Source organism: Heptranchias perlo, chromosome 23, assembly GCF_035084215.1.
Source record: "Heptranchias perlo isolate sHepPer1 chromosome 23, sHepPer1.hap1, whole genome shotgun sequence".
Lineage (NCBI taxonomy): Eukaryota > Metazoa > Chordata > Chondrichthyes > Hexanchiformes > Hexanchidae > Heptranchias > Heptranchias perlo.
The window spans coordinates 35,690,091-35,709,427 of record NC_090347.1 but is presented as its reverse complement, the minus strand read 5'-3'; the positions used below and the strand labels follow the sequence as shown (position 1 = coordinate 35,709,427).

General features: G+C 43.0%; 1 protein-coding gene across 1 annotated transcript in view; it reads left to right on the top strand.

Annotated features, from left to right (window-relative positions):
- Nucleotides 1–12,988, top strand: part of LOC137341321 (glucagon-like peptide 2 receptor) — a 37,930-nt gene extending 24,942 nt beyond the window's left edge. Inside the window, exons 10-12 of the mRNA XM_068004448.1 lie at nucleotides 3,887–4,025; nucleotides 11,892–11,933; nucleotides 12,686–12,988. Coding sequence (XP_067860549.1) covers nucleotides 3,887–4,025; nucleotides 11,892–11,933; nucleotides 12,686–12,988 — 484 coding nt within the window. The remainder of the gene's footprint in view (nucleotides 1–3,886; nucleotides 4,026–11,891; nucleotides 11,934–12,685) is intronic.
- Nucleotides 12,989–19,337: the final 6,349 nt, after the last annotated feature.

Sequence of the window (19,337 nt, the reverse complement as noted above, 5' to 3'; positions counted from 1 at the left end):
ATCTAGGGAATGTTGAAAGATCATAACCAATGCATCCGCTACCTCTACAGCCACCCATTTAGAACCCTAGGATGTAGGCCATCAGGTCCAGGGGATTTATCGGCTTTTAGTCCCGTTAGTTTCTCCAGTACTTTTTCTCTGCTGATATTAATTACTATAAGTTCCTCACTCTCATTAGCCTCTGGGTTCCCCTCTATTTCTGGAATGCTTTTTGTGTCTTCTACTGTGAAGACAGATACAAAATATTTGTTTAACGTCTGTCATTTCCTTATTCTCGATTATAATTTCTCCTGTCTCAGCATCTAAGGGGCCAACATTTACTTTTGCTACGCTCTCCGTTTTTATATACTTGTAGAAGTTCTTACAATCCGTTTTTATATTTCTTGCTAGTTTACTTTCATATTCTATTTTCTCCCTTTTTAGCAATTTTTTGGTCATCCTTTGCTGGTTTCTAAAATTCTCCCAATCCTTAGGTTTACTACTCTTCTTCGCAACATTATAGGCCTCTTCTTTTAATCTAATACTATTCTTAAGTTCTTTAGTTAGCCACGGATGAATCATTTTTCCCGTGGAGTTTTTATTTCTTAATGGAAAGAATATTCATTGAGAATATTGAAATATTTCTTTAAATGTTTGCCATTGCTTATCTACTGTCATACCTTTTAATCTAATTTCCCAATCTATCTTAGCCAACTCACCCCTTATACCTATGTAATTGGCTTTATTTAAGTTTAAGACTCGAGTTTTGGTCTTAAGTACGTCACTCCCTAACTCAATGTGAAATTCTATATTATGATCACTCTTCCCCAGAACATCCTTTACTGTGAGATTATTAATTAACACTGTCTCATTACACAGTACAAGATCTAAAATAGCCTGTTCTCTGGTTCTATGACATATTGTTCTAGGAAACTGTCTCAAATAAATTTTATGAACTCGTACTCCAGACTGCTTTTGCCAATTTGATTTGTCGAGTCTATATGAAGGTTAAAATCCCCCACGATCGTTGCATTAGGCCTCAGCTGGAGTATTGTATTCAATTCTGGGCACCACACTTTAGGAAGAATGTCAAGGCCTTAGAGAGGGTGCAAAAGAGATTTACTAGAATGGTACCAGGGGTGAGAGACTTCAGTTATATGGAGAGACTGGAGAAGTTGAGGTGGTTCTCCTTAGAACAGAGAAGGTTAAGGGGAGATTTGATAGAGGTGTTCAAAATCATGAATGGTTTTGATAGAATACGTAAGGAGAAGTTGTTTCCAGTGGCAGAAGGCTCGGTAACCGGAGGACACAGATTTAAGATGATCGGCGAAAGAGCCAGAGGAGGCATGAGGAAACATTTTTTTTAAGCAGCGAGTTGCAATGATCTGGAATGCGCTGCCTGAAAGGGCGGTGGAAGCAGATTCTAAAGGGAATTGGATAAATACTTGAAGGGAAAAAATTTACAGGGCTACACGGAAAGAGCAGGGGAATGGGACTAATTGGATAGGTCTTTCAAAAAGCTGGCACGGGCACGATGGGCCGAATGGCCTCCTCCTGTGCGGCACCTATTCTGATACTATGACATGGATACTGCACTTACACTACAGCATTTAAAGAGCTCTTTTCTCTCCTTTTAGATGTTTCATGGGTTCTTCTCATGATTGTTTAATTTGGTGGGTGAGGTTGACTGTTATTTGTGTTGTTATTTCAATCCAGTCATTCCTTGTCTGGTAACAAAAACAGACGGATATGGCTACCCTAAGCTACGCAGGTCAAGGCAGTGAGTAACTGAGCCCCAGTCTGTGTTGAGTTAATGGGATGGCAGTAGAGCACTATAATTGGCCTTTGCATCCTTAGATTAGCGAGAGGAATATTGGCCCGACTTTCTGCCTCGATCGCTGTCCAAGACCCAGTGGAAATCCATGTGTTTGAAATTTGAGTGAGGAATCGGGCTCAGCTGCGATGCTCCTTGTGGATGAGTTGCCTGACAACCCTCAGCGTCTAGCTCACATATAACCTTTGGGCTTGGCACTTGGGGTCAACAAATACCTGAGTCCAGCAAGAAGCCAACATCTTCAGGAGAGTGGGAGTGGGATGGTGGCAGGAGAAAATTAGTGCATAAAACTAGGAAAATATAACAGCCCACAAGGAGGGCAGTTTAGAAACCAAATCAGCAACTTCATTCATATCAGCAAAGCTGATAGAACTTCATCATGATCCGCTGAAGTGCCATGTAAGACAATAGACTGGAATAAGAGTCCCGACCAACTGGAATAGAATTTAGACATAACTCAGCAGTTCCCAATTTTCTCTGTTTAGACCAAAAAAACCCTACCAATAAAAAAGAAAGAAAAACTTGCATTTACATAACGTTTTTCACAGCCTTAGGATGTCCCAAATGCTTTACAGCCAAGTGTAGTCATTGTTATAATGTAGGAAACCCGACAGCCAATTTGTGCACAGCAAGATCCCACAAGCAACAATGAAATAAATGAGCAGATCATCTGTTTTAGATATTGGTTGAGAAATAAATATTGGCCAGGACACCAGGAGAACTCCTCTGCTCTTCTTCGAAATAGTGCCATGGGATCTTTTATATCCATCTGAGATGGCAGACTCAGTTTAACATCTCATCTGAAAGACGGCACCTCCAATAATGCAGCACGCCCTCAGTACTGCACTTGAGCACATAATCCAGGCTGACACTTAAGTCTCTGGAGTGGGGCTTGAACCCACAACCGTTTGATTAAGAGGTCAGAGCTCTACCACTGAGCCATGGCTGACATCTTATGGATCTACACACACAGGTAATAATGCCTGGGGTTCATTAATCTGGGAGGCAATGGTTAAAGCATTGAGTGGAGCATTCTTAAGTTGTGCCTAAAATATCTCAAGCATCATGCCAAACATGCATGCTGTCATGCTGCCCAACCCTACACTACCGTGTACCAAAACATTTAGAATGGACATAACCCGTCTCTCTGCTTCATATACCAATTGTCCTGTGATGTATATACTGATATCATTTATTCATTCTTCATAATGTTCTCTTCTTATGGGAATAGATTCGAGGACGAGTGTTTGGGGATGTTTTGATGAAATTGATGCCAGATATTGGAAAATACCTAAGTCAGGATTACATTATAAATTAAGGCTCCAAGTGTCAGTGTTTGTGCTTTTCCTCCTTTTTTAAGCTTGTATGGCCTTAGTGTCAGCTTAGCTCAGTTGGTAACAATCAAAGGATACTGGGTTCACGCCCCATTCCAGGACTTAACCATTACTGGGTTTGGGAAGTGCAAATTCAGCCAGGCTTCCTGTTCTTATCACTTTTCAGTGTCACAAGTGGGAAAATACACTTTAGGACATCATATTCAGGCTTGGCTGCAATGCCACTCACAGTCTAACTCACTGTCCAAGTTGATACATGAAGAATGGCCACTTATGTGAGGTGCCCAGGAATGAGTCGACATCCTCAGGAGAAAAGGGGAGGGAAAGAAATGTTCTCAAGGCCTTGTAGTTTATTATCAGAAGTGAAACTACAAGGGGAATCTGTAACTTATCCTTAAAACATGTAAAGGATGTTTTGCAGAATATGTTCACAGCACAAAAGATTGGTAATAACGTGAACCATGAATTAGGAAGAAAATGCAATCTTGGCTGGGTTTCAGAACATCTCTTTCTGTATTTTGTCTTTATTTTACTGTTTGACGGGTATCACTATATTGAGATAGCATTTTACCAGCTTTGAAAACCGACATAGACAATGATTCAAGTGATGCCTTTTCCCCAGCAGCTAACATGGCAGTTGTCAAAAAGAGTTTTTCACAATGTGCTGTTCCAGCAGAATTGGGCCTTCCCAAAAATCCCCCCAAACCAAGACCATCTTTATTTTTTTTCAATGTTTTAGATTGGCCAGATCGACTTTGGTGCTGATACCATTGCTTGGGATCCATGAGTTTGTATTCATCTTCCTGACAGACGAACAAGTTCAGGGTTTACTGCGACACATCCGACTCTTTCTTCAGTTAGCAATCAGCTCCTTTCAGGTACAAGCAACACTTCTGCAATAATAGCCTGGACGTTTATGTGCATATTATAAGTGTTCATTCCTTGTCCACCATTTTCAGGGTGGTGATGAGCCATTTATTTTATTTTTCTGTTAAGGATTCATGAGCTCATATTTCAAACAGCAATATCTAAGCTAATATATATCAAAGGTGAAGTCTGTTTATCTTTTTTCAATTCATTCTTGGGGTGTGGGCATCGCCGGCAAGGCCGACATTTATTGCCCATCCCTAGTTTTCCTTGAGGAGGTGGTGATGGGCCCTCCACATGAACCGTTGTATTCCGTGTGGTGAAGATGCTCCCACAGTACGGTAGCATAGTAGTTATGTCATTGGACTAGTAATCCAGAGGCCTGGACTAATAATCCAGAGTCATGAGTTCAAATCCTGCCACAGCAGCTGGGGAATTTGAACTCAATTAATTAAATAAAATCTGGAATTTAAAAAAAACTAGTATCAGTAATGGTGGCCATGAAACTACCGGATTGTTGTAAAAACCCATCTGGTTCACTAATGCCCTTTAGGGGAGGAAACCTGCCGTCCTCACCCGGTCTGGCCTATTTGTGACTCCAGACCCACAGCGATGTGGTTGATTCTTGATTGCCCTCTGAAATGGCCTAGCAAGCCACTCAATTGTAAAATCTCGCTAAAAAAAGTCATAATAAGAATAAAACCGGATGGATCACCCGGCATCGGACCACTAGGCACTGGACACGACAAAGGCAAACCAAGCCCAGTCGACCCTGCAATGTCCTCCTCACGAACATCTGGGCACTTGTGCCAAAATTGGGAGAACTGTCCCACAGACTAGTCAAGCAACAGCCTGATATAGCCATACTTACAGAATCATACCTTTCAGCCAACGTCCCAGACTCTTCCATCACCATCCCTGGGTATGTCCTGTCCCACTGGCAGGACAGACCAACCAGAGGTGGCGGTACAGTGATATACAGTCAGGAGGGAGTGGCCCTGGGAGTCCTCAACATTGACTCTGGACCCCATGAAACCTCATGGCATCAGGTCAAACATGGGCAAGGAAACCTCCTGCTGATTACCATCTACCGCCCTCCATCAGCTGATGAATCAGTCCTCCTCCATGTTGAGCACCACTTGGAGGAAGCACTGAGGGTAGCAAGGGCACAGAATGTACTCTGGGTGGGGGACTTCAATGTCCATCACCAAGAGTGGCTCGGTAGCATCACTACTGACCGAGCTGGCCGAGTCCTGAAGGACATAGCTGCCAGACTGGGCCTGCGGCAGGTGGTGAGCGAACCAACACGAGGGAAAAACCTACTTGACCTCTTCCTTACCAATCTACCTGTCGCAGATGCATCTGTCCATGACAGTATTGGTATGAGTGACCACCGCACGGTCCTCGTGGAGATGAAGTCCCGTCTTCGCACTGAGGACACCATCCAACGTGTTGTGTGGCACTATCACCGTGCTAAATGGGATAGATTCAGAACAGATCTGGCATCTCAAAACTGAGCATCCATGAGGCACTGTGGGCCATCAGCAGCAGAATTGTATTCCAGTACAATCTGTAACCTCATGGCCCAGCATATTCCTCACTCTACCATTACCAACAAGCCAGGGGATCAACCCTGGTTCAATGAGGAGTGTAGAAGAGCATGCCAGGAGCAGCACCAGGCGTACCTAAAAATGAGGTGCCAACCTGGACTCAGGACTACATGCATGCTAAACAGCAGAAGCAACATGCTATACACAGAGCTAAGTGATTCCACAACCAACGGATCAGATCAAAGCTCTGCAGTCCTGACACATCCAGTCATGAATGGTGGTGGACAATTAAACAACTAATGGGAGGAGGAGGCTCTGTAAACATCCCCATCCTCAATGATGGCGGAGTCCAGCACGTGAAAGCAAAAGACAAGGCTGAAGCGTTTGCAACCATCTTCAGCCAGAAGTGCCAAGTAGATGATCCATCGCGGCCTCCTCCCGATATCCCCACCATCACAGAAGCCAGTCTTCAGCCAATTCTATTCACTCCACATGATATCAAGAAATAACTGAGTGCACTGGATACAGCAAAGGCTATGGGCCCCGACAACATCCCGGCTGTAGTGCTGAAGACTTGTGCTCCAGAACTAGCCGCGCCTCTCGCCAAGCTGTTCCAGTACAGCTACAAAACTGGCATCTAACCGACAATGTGGAAAATTGCCCAGGTATGTTCTGTCCATAAAAAGCAGGACAAATCCAATCTGGCCAATTACCGCCCCATCAGTCTACTCTCAATCATCAGCAAAGTGATGGAAGGTGTCATCGACAGTGCTATCAAGCGGCACTTGCTCACCAATAACCTGCTCACTGATGCTCAGTTTGGGTTCCGACAGGATCACTCGGCTCCAGACCTCATTACAGCCTTGGTCCAAACGTGGACAAAAGAGCTGAATTCCAGAGGTGAAGTGAGAGTGACTGCCCTTGACATCAAGGCAGCATTTGACCGAGTGTGGCACCAAGGAGCCCTAGTAAAATTGAAGTCAATGGGAATCAGAGGGGAAATTCTCCAGTGGCTGGAGTCATACCTAGCACAAAGGAAGATGACAGTGGTTGTTGGAGGCCAATCATCTCAGCCCCAGGGCATTGCTGCAGGAGTTCCTCAGGGCAATGTCCTAGGCCCAACCATCTTCAGCTGCTTCATCAATGACCTTCCCTCCATCATAAGGTCAGAAATGGGGATGTTCGCTGATGATTGCAGTGTGTTCAGTTCCATTCGCAACCTCTCAAATAATGAAGCAGTCCGTGCCCGCATGCAGCAAGACCTGGACAACATCCAGGCTTGGGCTGATAAGTGGCAAGTAACATTTGCGCCAGACAAGTGCCAGGCAATGACCATCTCCAACAAGAGAGAGTCTAACCACCTCCCCTTGACATTCAATGGCATTACCATCGCTGTATCTCCGACTATCAACATCCTGGGGGGTCACCATTGACCAGAAACTTAACTGGACCAGCCATATAAATACTGTGGCTACAAGAGCAGGTCAGAAGCTGTCTATTCTGCGGCGAGTGACTCACCTCCTGACTCCCCAAAGCCTTTCCACCATCTACAAGGCACAAGTCAGGAGGGTGATGGAATACTCTCCACATGCCTGGATGAGTTCAGCTCCAACAACACTCAAGAAGCTCGACACCATCCAGGACAAAGCAGCTCGCTTGATTGGCACCCCATCCACCACCCTAAACATTCACTCCCTTCACCGCCGGTGCACTATGGCTGCAGTGTGTACCATCCTCAGGATGCACTGCAGCAACTCACCAAGGCTTCTTCGACAGCACCTCCCAAACCCATGACCTCTACCACCTAGAAGGACAAGGGCAGCAGGCACATGGGAGCACCACCACCTGCACGTTCCCCTCCAAGTCACACACCATCCCAACTTGGAAATATATCGCCGTTCCTTCATCGTCGCCGGGTCAAAATCCTGGAACTCCCTTTCTAACAGCACTGTGGGAGAACCTTCACCACACCGACTGCAGCGTTTCAAGAAGGCGGCTCACCACCACCTTCTCAATGGCAATTAAGGATGGGTAATAAATGCTGGCTTCGCCAGCAATGCCCAGGTCCCACGAACGAATAAAAAAAAAATAGTGCTATTAGGTCTAGGATTTTGACCCAGCGTGAATGAAGGAATGGCGATATATGTCCAAGTCGGGGTGGTGGATGATTTGAAGGGGAACTTGGAGGTCTTGGTGTTCCTAAGCGCCTGCTGCCCTTTTCTTTCTATGATGTGGAGATGCCGGTGATGGACTGGGGTTGACAATTGTAAACAATTTTACAACACCAAGTTATAGTCCAGCAATTTTATTTTAAATTCACAAGCTTTCGGAGGCTTCCTCCTTCCTCAGGTGAGGAAGGAGGAAGCCTCCGAAAGCTGTTGAATTTAAAATAAAATTGCTGAACTATAACTTGGTGTTGTAAAATTGTTTACACTTTTCTTTCTAGGTGGTAGAGGTCGCGGGTTTGGGAGGTGCTGCTGAAGAAGCCTTGACGAGTTGCTGCAATGCATCCTGTAGGTAGTGCACACTGCAGTCAGAATACGCTGATGGTGGAGGGAGTGGATGTTTATGCTTTATTCTCAAAAGAGGGACTGGACTGTCAAGGCATGGTAAAGTAGCAGCTGTGATCCTGCACTAGCAACCTAGCGGTCAAAAGTTCAAATCCCACCCTGACAAGTTATGAAACTGAATTCAATAAAATGTTGTAATTTATATGCTTGCACCAGGAAAATAAGAACCACAAAAGCTGTTAGATATTTGTTACAACCCAACTGGTTCACTCATGGCTATTAGGGAGGAAACCTGCCATCCTTACCTGGTCTAGCCTACGTGTGACTCAAGTCTCACACTATATGGTTGCCTCTTAATGCCTCTAAAGTAGCCTAGCAAACCACTTAGTAGTAAAAGCAATCACTACAGGAGGATCACTGCCCTCTCAGGACAGCTAGGAATGTGCAATAAATGTGATCTTGCTAGCATCGTCCACATCCCAAGAACAAATATAAAAATAACCTCTGCAATCACTTCTGAGCATCAGCAGGAAAGGAATGTAAAAGGAACTGCATGTTCTACGTGGCCTAACTAATATGGAACATTCACCCTTTAGCATTATTTACTAGTAGGACCTATCACTGAAGAGGTGCATAAGCATTGTTATATTTACTTGGTAAACCATGTTTTTAGTGCTTGAACATTAGAACATAAGAAATAGGAGCAGGGGTAGGCCATACGGCTCCTCGAGCCTGCTCCGCCATTCAATCAGATCATGACTGATCTTCGACCTCAACTCCACTTTCCCCCCCGATCCCCATATCCCTTGATTCCCCTAAAGTCCAAAACTCCATCCATCTCAGCCTTGAATATATTCAATGACTCAGCATCCACAGCCCTCTGGGATAGAGAATTCCAAAGATTCACAACCCTCTGCGTGAAGAAATTCCCCCCGCTTGTCAATGCTGTAGTACAGCATCAAGTGCATGATGGGATAACCACGCAGCTTGCAATCTTGATCGCAAACCTGGCAATCTTAGGCAAAGAGCAACCCACTAAAAACTAGGTCTGAATGTCAAGTCACTGGAGTTGCAGTTCTTATAATTCTGACACAAAGCTCCTTTAAGAGTACCACAGATTGATTGTATATGATTATATTCCTATGTATGAAAATTAATTGAATCTTCGTGAAGGAGTGTGTTGGAGTAATCTCAGCCTCAGTCACAGATTGTGTGTGGGCTGATAAGATTTGAGGGGGATTGGAGAGAAATCAAAGAGAATCATATTTTTAAAAATAATCAATTAAATCAACTGTTGCTACATTGACACAATTGAATAAATGGGTAGTGTCCTTTTTCTTTCCGAATTTCAGGGCGGTAAATTGAGTTCCTTGCCTCGGAAAAGAATTGCAAAAATACACGTACGATATGGAAGCTGATACAACATGGTGCCTCTGTGGGTGATGATGATCCATGTCTTTATATAAACATTCTGACAGTGTCCATCTCACTCCAGATGTCACGCATTTGAAAAATATTTTTCAAAAGAAAGACAGTAGTTAGAGACTGTTTGTTTGTTTTTTCTGACCTGGAATCGGAATGTTACAAACATCCCTCACCAAACTGCTGAATGATCCCAATGCCTATTTCGACTATTTAGACAAAGGGAAGAGATGCAGGGATAGTCGTCAGTCAGCACTGCCCTCCTTTGGTAGTCAAGGGTAAAACAGGGGACTGGTGCATTGTTTGTTCATGTCCCATTCTGTAAGAAAGCAAGAACTTGAGTTTAGAAAGGACTTTTCACATCCTCAGGACGTCCTAAAGAACTTCACAGCCAATGAAGTACTTTTGAAGTGTAGTCACTGTTGTAATGTAAGCAACCACAGCAGCTAATTTATACAGCAAGGTCCCACAAACAACAACAAGATAAATGATCTGATAATCTGCTTTTAGTGGTGTTGGTTGAGGGATAAATATTGAACACTGGGCATACTCTCCTGCTCTACTTTCAATAGTGTTTTGGAATCTTTTACATCCACTTGATCAGGTAGATTGGGCCTCAGTTTAAAGACAGCACTTCCAATGGTGCAGCATACCTTCAGTACTGTGCTGAAATGTCAGCCTGGATTATATGATCAAATTACTAGAGGTTGGCTTGAATCCACAACCTTCTGGCCCAGAGGCGAGAGTACTATCAACTGAGCCAAGGCTGACATGTTAACTTTGACACGGAGTTGACACTACAATCAGAGCTTCTACCAACTTGTGTAGGTCCTTAAGAGTTGAGTGAAACATTGATTGTACCTCTATTGCTGTTCAGGCACGATCCAGCAGTTCCACAACACACAGAATTTGGAAGGGTTTCACCCCGTTAATATGCAGCTGATAAGTGATCACTGACTTCGAATTATGAACCTTGGGAGCAAATTTGATCCTTGCATCTTGTGCCAATGCATCATCATCAAGCTCTTCTAAGTGGGTTAGGAGTGGTTGACAGCTGCTGGATGATAAGGGTGACATATGGTACCTGCAGCTGATGACTCCTCCGAACTAAACAGAAGATCAGGTCAGTCAGAAAGTAGTGGTTAGATGATGCCAACCTTTGGGTATGCAGATTGCAGGAAATGATAGATTGCACTCAATGAATATTCAAAAATAAATTAATATGAGAAAAGCAAAAGGATTCAGAACAATTCCTAATTACGGCTGATTTTGAAAAAGAGATGGTCGGATTGTTATTACAATGCAAGCCTGTTACAACTGATTGATTCTTGCTGGACTGATTCTTATTTTATTTGATCTTGGGACTGTTGGATAATTCCTCCCTTAGCCTTTTAACAGATTCAAAAAGCTAGAGACAGTAATATGTCTGATAATTAACTTCATGTATTATTGTTTCAAAACATTCATCACCAAACATCATACAGAGCAGTACATGAGAGCTCCATGTCTAAAACTTGCATGTAGTGGACTTTAATGGGAATTGTAAGCAAGGCTTATCCAAGCCTGTTCACACTACCTCGCCTTGTAGGTAGTCAAAAGTTCCTATTGAGTGAAATGTTGTATCTCTTTTTAATAACCTTTTTCTTTCATTGTGTAGTTCTTGTTGGATTCAAATCTATGTTTTATGACCCACAGATCATTGAACAGATTGCTGGACGATGATGGGGGCCTTATGTCCTGTAACATTGTACCTTCGCTTCAATCTTTGCTTTTCCTGAACTTTGTTGTACAAGCCTTTGACGTCTAATCCCTTGCAATCTCTATAGTAAAAGGAGCCTATTGCCTTATTTATACTGTAGCAATTTCCTTCTTTTACAATCCCCACTGCTGTGATAAAAATCCTGTGTTTTAACCTAACAAGCGTTTTAGCTCCATGTTATATCATTAATGCCAACTAGCTTATTTATTTAATAATCTATATGTACCTATCCTTACAGTACAATGTCTTCAGCCCTGAAATTTATCCTTTCCAATGTTGTCAGCGTCATTGTGATCAAAAGATAGAATTTGCGAGCACATAGTTTAAACCAATTCTGTCTACGTTAGCTGTTCTGTTTTAGGATTAAGTAAAAACATATTTATATTCTTACAGGGATGTGGGGTAGGCAGCCAAGGCTGTATTTATTGCCTATCCCTCGTTGCCCTGAGAAGGTAATGGTGGGCTGCAATGGACCAAACATGCATTACTGTTGATACATTTGGTTTGAGGAAAACTAGTTTTGTTTAGTTTACCTAACTGTCTAATTTGTGCCACATCCACTGCAGCTTTAGTGCACTAATGAGGAGAGCCTGTGTCAATAATTCAAACCACAACAATACTCTTCTTCCTCTGCAGGGTTTTCTGGTTGCTTTGCTTTACTGCTTCGCCAATGGGGAGGTAAGAAACTAATTAAATACAATCTTGTTGGAAGAAACTCTCCATGCTAGTGGTGTGTTTATTGTTTTGATAATATACATTTTCTTTAAGAGTAGAACAGCTTGCTCAAGATGCGAGGGTCTTGTACTCCAGTTCTTGCATTAACATTTAGCAAAACCAAGATTTTTTTTTCAGATTTTGGAACATTTTTAGGACATGCTGTAAATATACCAGAAGTCGTGCTTGCCTTCAAAAAGCACCAAATAGCACAAATATATTATCAATATTGTTCTATTTAGTTCATCCAGTGTATTTTTTAAATTGATTTTCACACAAGCTCCACAATACATTTCCACAGTACTTTTACTGTCAAGTATTTCTGTCTAAGAATAAAGTCAAGCTTGTGTGTCTCTGTGTGTCTCTGTCTTTCTATTTCTTTCTGTGTGTCTGTGTGTTTGTCTCTGTGTGTCCTGTGCAAGAGCTCCCTGTAGAGGACTCAGCTCGTTACTCCTGACGTACCTGTGCCTTTTTAATATATGATATATAGTATACATATATACGTGTGGTCAGAGTTTCCTGCTTCTGTGAATGTGTGGAAATCATGGGCTGGTAAATGCAGAGGAAGAAAACCCCAGCCATTATGTTTTTAAATTTCAACAATAATCTTAGCATTCATTTTTAATAAAATCCCTTTTGTTTTAATTGATGCCCTGCATAATTATTTGTGTCCAGAATCTCGGAACAGGTTCTTATTTTTGCGATTTTCCCGGCAGGTCCAAGCAGAATTGAGAATGCGGTGGAGATGCTGGTTGCTGGTAAATCACTTTGAATGCACGGGCTGCGTCTTTGGTAAGCACTTCAAATACCTGGGGAAATGCTCCAAACCGAGGTCTAACAGTTATATCAATGGCAGCAGCTACTACTACAGTGACACAAGAACCTCCAGCGTGCAACTGAGCATGGCGCCCGTGACAGAGCTGCAGGTGCAGAAAGCCATTCCACTGGAACAATTCACCCGGACGAGTGTGTCTGAAAGCAGTGAAGGGGAGACAGGCGTTGGTGAGAACCAGATGTAAAGGCAGGCCTTGGCAAGCCAAGTATAACATTGAGTACTGCAAGGTGTGAATTCCTCACACTTTAGACATGATTACACATGAGCAGATACTTTGGTTCTAATATCATGGATCTATAAATCAGTCGTTCAAGGTCCAGGCCGTGTCAGCAAGTCTACTACTCTGTTTAGCTCCCTACAGGTTCCTGATCCCCAGAGTTGGATTAGTGCCTTTGGTTGTCCAAATAAAGTTGGAGATTAGTGACTGAGAATTATTTGTTTGCCATCTAGACAGAAACTCCAGCAATTTTGATTTGGGGCCACTTTATAGACTGCAAGTGCCATTTGGTTAGTAAATAAAATAGCAGATTACCAAGATTATAGATTCAATATCACCCTTTTTAAGACATGGGGAGCTACAAATGTCAAAATAAAAGTATACACAGACTAAAAGTATTAGGTTCTGAATGGCGGTTGTTAATGTGTCAGTTACAGAAATAAGTTGCATTTATATAGTGTCTTTCATTACCTCAAGATATCCCAGGGTGATTCGCAGCCAATAAAGTGCTTTTGAAGTGTAGTCACTGTTGTGTTGTAGGGAAGTGCGGCAGCCATTTGCTCACAGCAAAGTCCCACAAACAACAATGAGATAAATGACCAATTAAACTGTTTAAGTGATGTTGGTTGAGGAATAAATGTTGTCCAGGACACCTCACTGTTCTTCTTTATACATCCACCTAAGAGAGCAGATGGGGCCTCGGTTTCATAGAATCATAGAAAGTTACGGCACAGAAGGAGGCCATTCAGCCCATTGTGTCCTTGCCGGCCGATATACAGCTATTCAGCTTAATCCCACTTTCCAGCACTTGGTCCGTAGCCGTGTAGGTTAAGGCACTGCAAGTGCACATCCAAGTACTTTTTAAAGAGTTGAGGGTTTCTGCCTCTACCACCCTTTCAGGCAGTGAGTTCCAGACCCCGACCACCCTCTGGGTGAAAAAAATTATCCTCAGCTCCCCTCTAATCCTTCTACCAATTACTTTAAATCTATGCCTCCTGGTCACTGACCCCTCTGCTAAGGGAAATAGGTCCTCCCTATCCACTCTATCTAGTCCCGTCATAATTTTATACACCTCAATTAAATCTCCCCTCAGCCTCCTTTGTTCCAAAGAAACAACCCCAGCCTATCCAATCTTTTCTCATAGCTAAAATTCTCCAGTCCTGGCAACATCCTCGTAAATCTCCTCTGTACCCTCTCGAGTGCAATCACATCTTTCCTGTAATGTGGTGACCAGAACTGTATGCAGTACTCAAGCTGTGGCCTCACCAATGTTTTATACAGTTCCAGCATAACCTCCTTGCTCTTATATTCTATGCCTCAGCTAATAAAGGAAAGTATCCCGTATGCCTTTTTAACCACCTTATCTACCTGTCCTACTCCCTTCAGAGATCTGTGGACATGCACTCCAAGGGCCCTCTCTTCTTCTACACCTCTCAGTATCCTCCCATTTGTTGTGTATTCCCTTGCCTTGTTTGCCCTCCCCAAATGCATTACCTCACACTTCTCTGGATTGAATTCCATTTGCCACTTTTCTGCCCACCTGACTAGTCCATTGATATCTTCCTGCAGTCTACAGCTTTCCTCCACACTATCAACCACACGGCCAATTTTTGTATCATCTGCAAACTTCTTGATCAAGCCCCCCACATTCAAGTCCAAGTCATGATACATACCACAAAAAGCAAGGGACCTAGTACTGAGCCTTGCGGGACCCCACTGGAAACAGCCTTCCAGTTGCAAAAACACCCATCAACCATTACCCTTTGCTTCCTGCCACTGAGCCAATTTTGGATCTTATTTGCCACTTTCCATTGGATGCCATGGGCTTTTACTTTTCTGACCAGTCTGCCATGTAGACCTTGTCAAAAGCCTTGCTAAAATCCACGTGCACTACATCAAACGCATTACCCTCATCGACCCTCCTTGTTACCTGCTCAAAAAATTCAATCAAGTTAGTCAGACACGACCTTCCCTTGACAAATCCATGCTTGACTGTGCTTGATTAACCCATGCCTTTCTAAATGACAATTTTTGCTGTCCCTCAGAAACGATTCCAATAATTTGTCCACCACCGAGGTTAGATTGACTGGCCTATCATTACTCAGTCTATCTTTCTCCCTTTTTAAACAAATGGTACAACGTTAGAGTCCTCCAATCCTCCGGCACCACACCTGTAGCCAGGGACGATTGGAAAATGATGGTCAGAGCCTCTGCTATTTCCTCCCTTGCTTCTCTTAACAGCCTGGGACACATTTATCTACTTTCAAAGATGCTAATCCCCTTAATACTTCCTTTAACATCTAACGTCTCATCCAAATGACAGCACCTCTGACAATGCAGCACTTCCTCAGTACTACACTGAAGTGTCAACTGAGATTATGTTCTCAAATCTCTAAAGTGAGGATTGAATCCATGACCTTCTGACACAGCCAAGACTGACAGGTATTCTCTTTTGATTCAAACATGGACTCTGGATGCTCTTGTAATGTCTATGAGATTTGATGAGAAACTTCCGTACTATAAGCTGTGTTTGTGAATTGAATAATTGGGCGCCAACAATTCTATTGTATTAATTGGTTGGGCAAAATAATTTTTAGAAATAGCTCTCCATGTATCAATATTCTTGGCAGCCAGGGTCTGGGATAAGTAACCATACACAATTATTCATTGCATAGATGTACTATCGTTTGGAAGCTGATTATGGGGATGAGTGTTTGTGTTTCATGTTCAGATATGGTTCCAAAGGATTTCACATTTGGAACTCACCATAGCTGAAGTCTGAATTTGAATGCCATATATTTCCCATAGAATTGGTCAAATTATTGTAATAATAACAACAACAACTGCTTGCATTTATATAGTGCCTTTAATGTAGTAACGCATCCCAAGGCGCTTCACAGGAGCGTTTTCAAATAAAATTTGACTCTGAGCCACATAAGGAGGTATTAGGACAAGTGACCAAAAGTTTGGTCACAGAGATAGGTTTTAAGGACCATCTTAAAGGAGGAGAGAGAGGTAGAGAGGCGGAGATGTTTAGAGAGGGAATTCCAGAGCTTAGGGCCTCGGCAGTTGAAGGCATGGCCACCAATGGTGGAGTGATGAAAATCGGGGATGCACAAGAGCCAAGAATAGGAGGAGTGCAGCGATCTCGGAGGGTTGTAGGGCTGCAGGAAGTTGCAGAGATTGGAAGGGACAAGGCCATGGGGGGGATTTGAAAACAAGGACCGGGAGCCAATGTAGGTCAGTGATCACAGGGGTGATGGGTGAACGGGACTTGGTGCGAGTTAGGATAGGGGCAGCAGAGTTTTGGATGAGCTCAAGTTTATGGAGGGTGGATGATGGGAGACCAACCAGGAGAGCATTAGAATAGTCAAGTCTAGAGGTAACAAAGGTATGGGTGAAGGTTTCAGCAGCAGATGAGCTGAGGTAGGGGCGGAGAAGGGTCAAACAGTTTGGATAGGATTGGACACCTTCACCTTCCTCAGACTACTAGGGACCAGATGAATATATCACTATTGCAAAAGGCCTTCCACAGAGATCATCAAATATCAGCTTCCTTGATGGCCTAGTGAATAAAGACATCAGTATAAAAACTGTACTGGCCAGAAGTTTACAGGTTCAATTCCCAATGTGTGCTGAATTAGCTGATCCCACCCAAAGCACAATTGGACCTTCCAATTGACTTCAGTGCCCCAGAGCTATGGAGTTCCCATGTTTGTTTGCTTTCCAGTGTCCCATGCTATAAAATGTTTGATCATAGACATTATAACATGGAATCAGACCATTGGGCCCAACCAGTCCATGTTGGCATTTATCCTCTACATGAGCAGTAGTCCTAATTCCATGTGCCCACCTGTTCCCATGTTCCTTTATCCCCCTTTCCTTCAACCATCTATCTATCCTATTCTTAAATGTTGACGTGGTCTCTGCTTCAATCACCAACTCCGGTAGTGCATTCCACAGCCTCACAACCCTCAGTGTAAAAAAGGTCTCCTGCTCTCTGACCTAAAGCTTACATTTAATCATTAGCTGTGTTGACCTTTACAGTCTAACGGCCTGCTGACATTTATTGTCTAAACTCACATATGGAGAGTGAGCACTCAATTGCAATACGAGATACGAGAGGACTGCTCTCACCAATGGAATTGTACCTTAGCAGGAAGCTGCACCTTCTGGAGAGCAGGGAGAAAACTGCGAGAACAACACCTACTAAGGGAAGAATGAATGCACACTACCACCAGGCCTCAGTAACACAATAGAATCCGGGCAAATGCACCACAAGACCACGTCCTCCTCTTCTCAGATACCCAGGCTATTTTTTAAGGCTTGTCTCTATCCCCTGCAATCTCCTTTATTCTTCCTCACAGTTTTTCACTCCCATAATTTGGTATCATCAATATCATTCCTCATGCCTATGTCTGAATCATTTCCATAAATGGAAACAGAAGATTGGTAGTGTTATACCCCAGCACAGGTCACTGGGGTATAACACTACCCTTCTGCTAATCTGAAAAAGGTCCATTTACCCTAAGTTTTTGCTTTCTATCACTATTCAGCGGTCTGTAATATGGCCCCAGTATGATAACAGATCCCTTATTATTTCTTAACTTAACCAAAATAGATCCTGTCTGAGCACCACCATCAAAAAAACCACTCCTTCCATGGCTGTAATCATGTTTTTAATTAATTAGGTCACCCAACCACCCCTTTTTTTTAAACTTCTCTGCACCCTCCTGTAAATTTTATAGCTGGGAATATTTAATTCCCGGTCTTGCTTCGGCTGAATCCAAACTCCATAAAGGTTACAATATCACGTCCCTCCATTCTAATTGGTGCCTTCAATTCCCCAGCTTTATTTCTAACACTTTGCACATTCACATATAAACACTGCAACATTCAGAATTCTCATCACTCTTTCAATTTTTTTCTTGACTCTCTTTTAATATCCTTCTCCATAACTTCTCTCCTATCGGCCCCAAAATATATCCCTCCAAATATCCCTCAGAGCCTACCATGTAGATTGCTTCCCCTTAAACTATGCTTGTTTTTAAACCCTACCGAATATGTTAAGTGTCCCCCAACCCCACCTTATCTGCAGAACTTTGGTATAATGCTTGAGTCCAAAGTTTCCTTCCCTACATCCATTTCATTACCCACATCACTTTCTTGAACCTTGCAATATCTCCTGCCTTTCATCCTACTTCTCCACCACTGCTGTCAAAACCCTAATCATCCATACCTTTATGAAGCTGTACTTCTTAAATGTTCTTCCAGTCAGTCTCCACACGTTACGGTTCATTCAGAATGCCAAGCCCTTGTCCTCACCCACACAAAGTCTTGCACTGCCCTCACCCCTAATCCCATCGAACTGATTTTAAGATCCTCTTCCTCGCTTTCAAATCCCTCCATGACCTCACCCTACCCAACTCAGCAATCTCCTCCAACCATAGGTGACAACCCCCTCCCCCACCCCCGTGATCCTCTGACACTAGCCTACTCCTCCTCCTTTGCTTCACTTTTGATGGTCACTGCTTCAGCAATTATGCTCCTGCCCTCTGGAACATCCTCCCTAAATTTCTCTGCTTCTTCGCCTCCTTCCCTGCTTTCACAAGTCTAAAATAAACCCTTTTCTCCGAGTTTGATTTCAACCCCACTTCCTAACTTCTTACCTCAGCTTTTTTCCCTTCACTCTTCTCCTCCACTCTGTAAAGTACTTTGAGATGATTTTCTCAACGTAGAAGTGTTTCAAAGTTGGGAGTTGTAGAATGTTGTATCATCCAAATGGAATTTGGACACAAGGTAAGTAGTGCCAATAAACACAAACATGTTGAAAATAAGGCACCATTAACTGGATGAACAGGATATGAATCTCAGCAGTACAGTGATAACTTGACAGGCTTTATCGACCAAGAGCTAACGGATAGACTGAATTATGCCATTATTGTAGAGTTGTGTAGTCTTACTTGTGAATTGGATCAGACTTCTTATTTGCCATTAAAATAGAAAATGTTGGAAATGCTCAGCGGGTCAGGCAGCATCCGAGGAGAGTGAAACAGAATTAACGTTTCAGGTTGATGACCTTCCGGAGCAGAGTTCTGATGAAAGGTGCTGCCGTCAGATGCTGCCCGAGTGTTTCCAACATTTTCTGTTTTCATTTCGGGTTTCCAGCTTTTGTTTTTATTTGTTATATTGCCATCAAATTTATACTCCCTATACCCAAGTCCAGGTTATTTATTTATGACAAGAAAAGCAATGGTCCTAATACCGACTCCTGGGAGACCCCACTGCATACTTCTATCCAGTCAGAAAAACATTT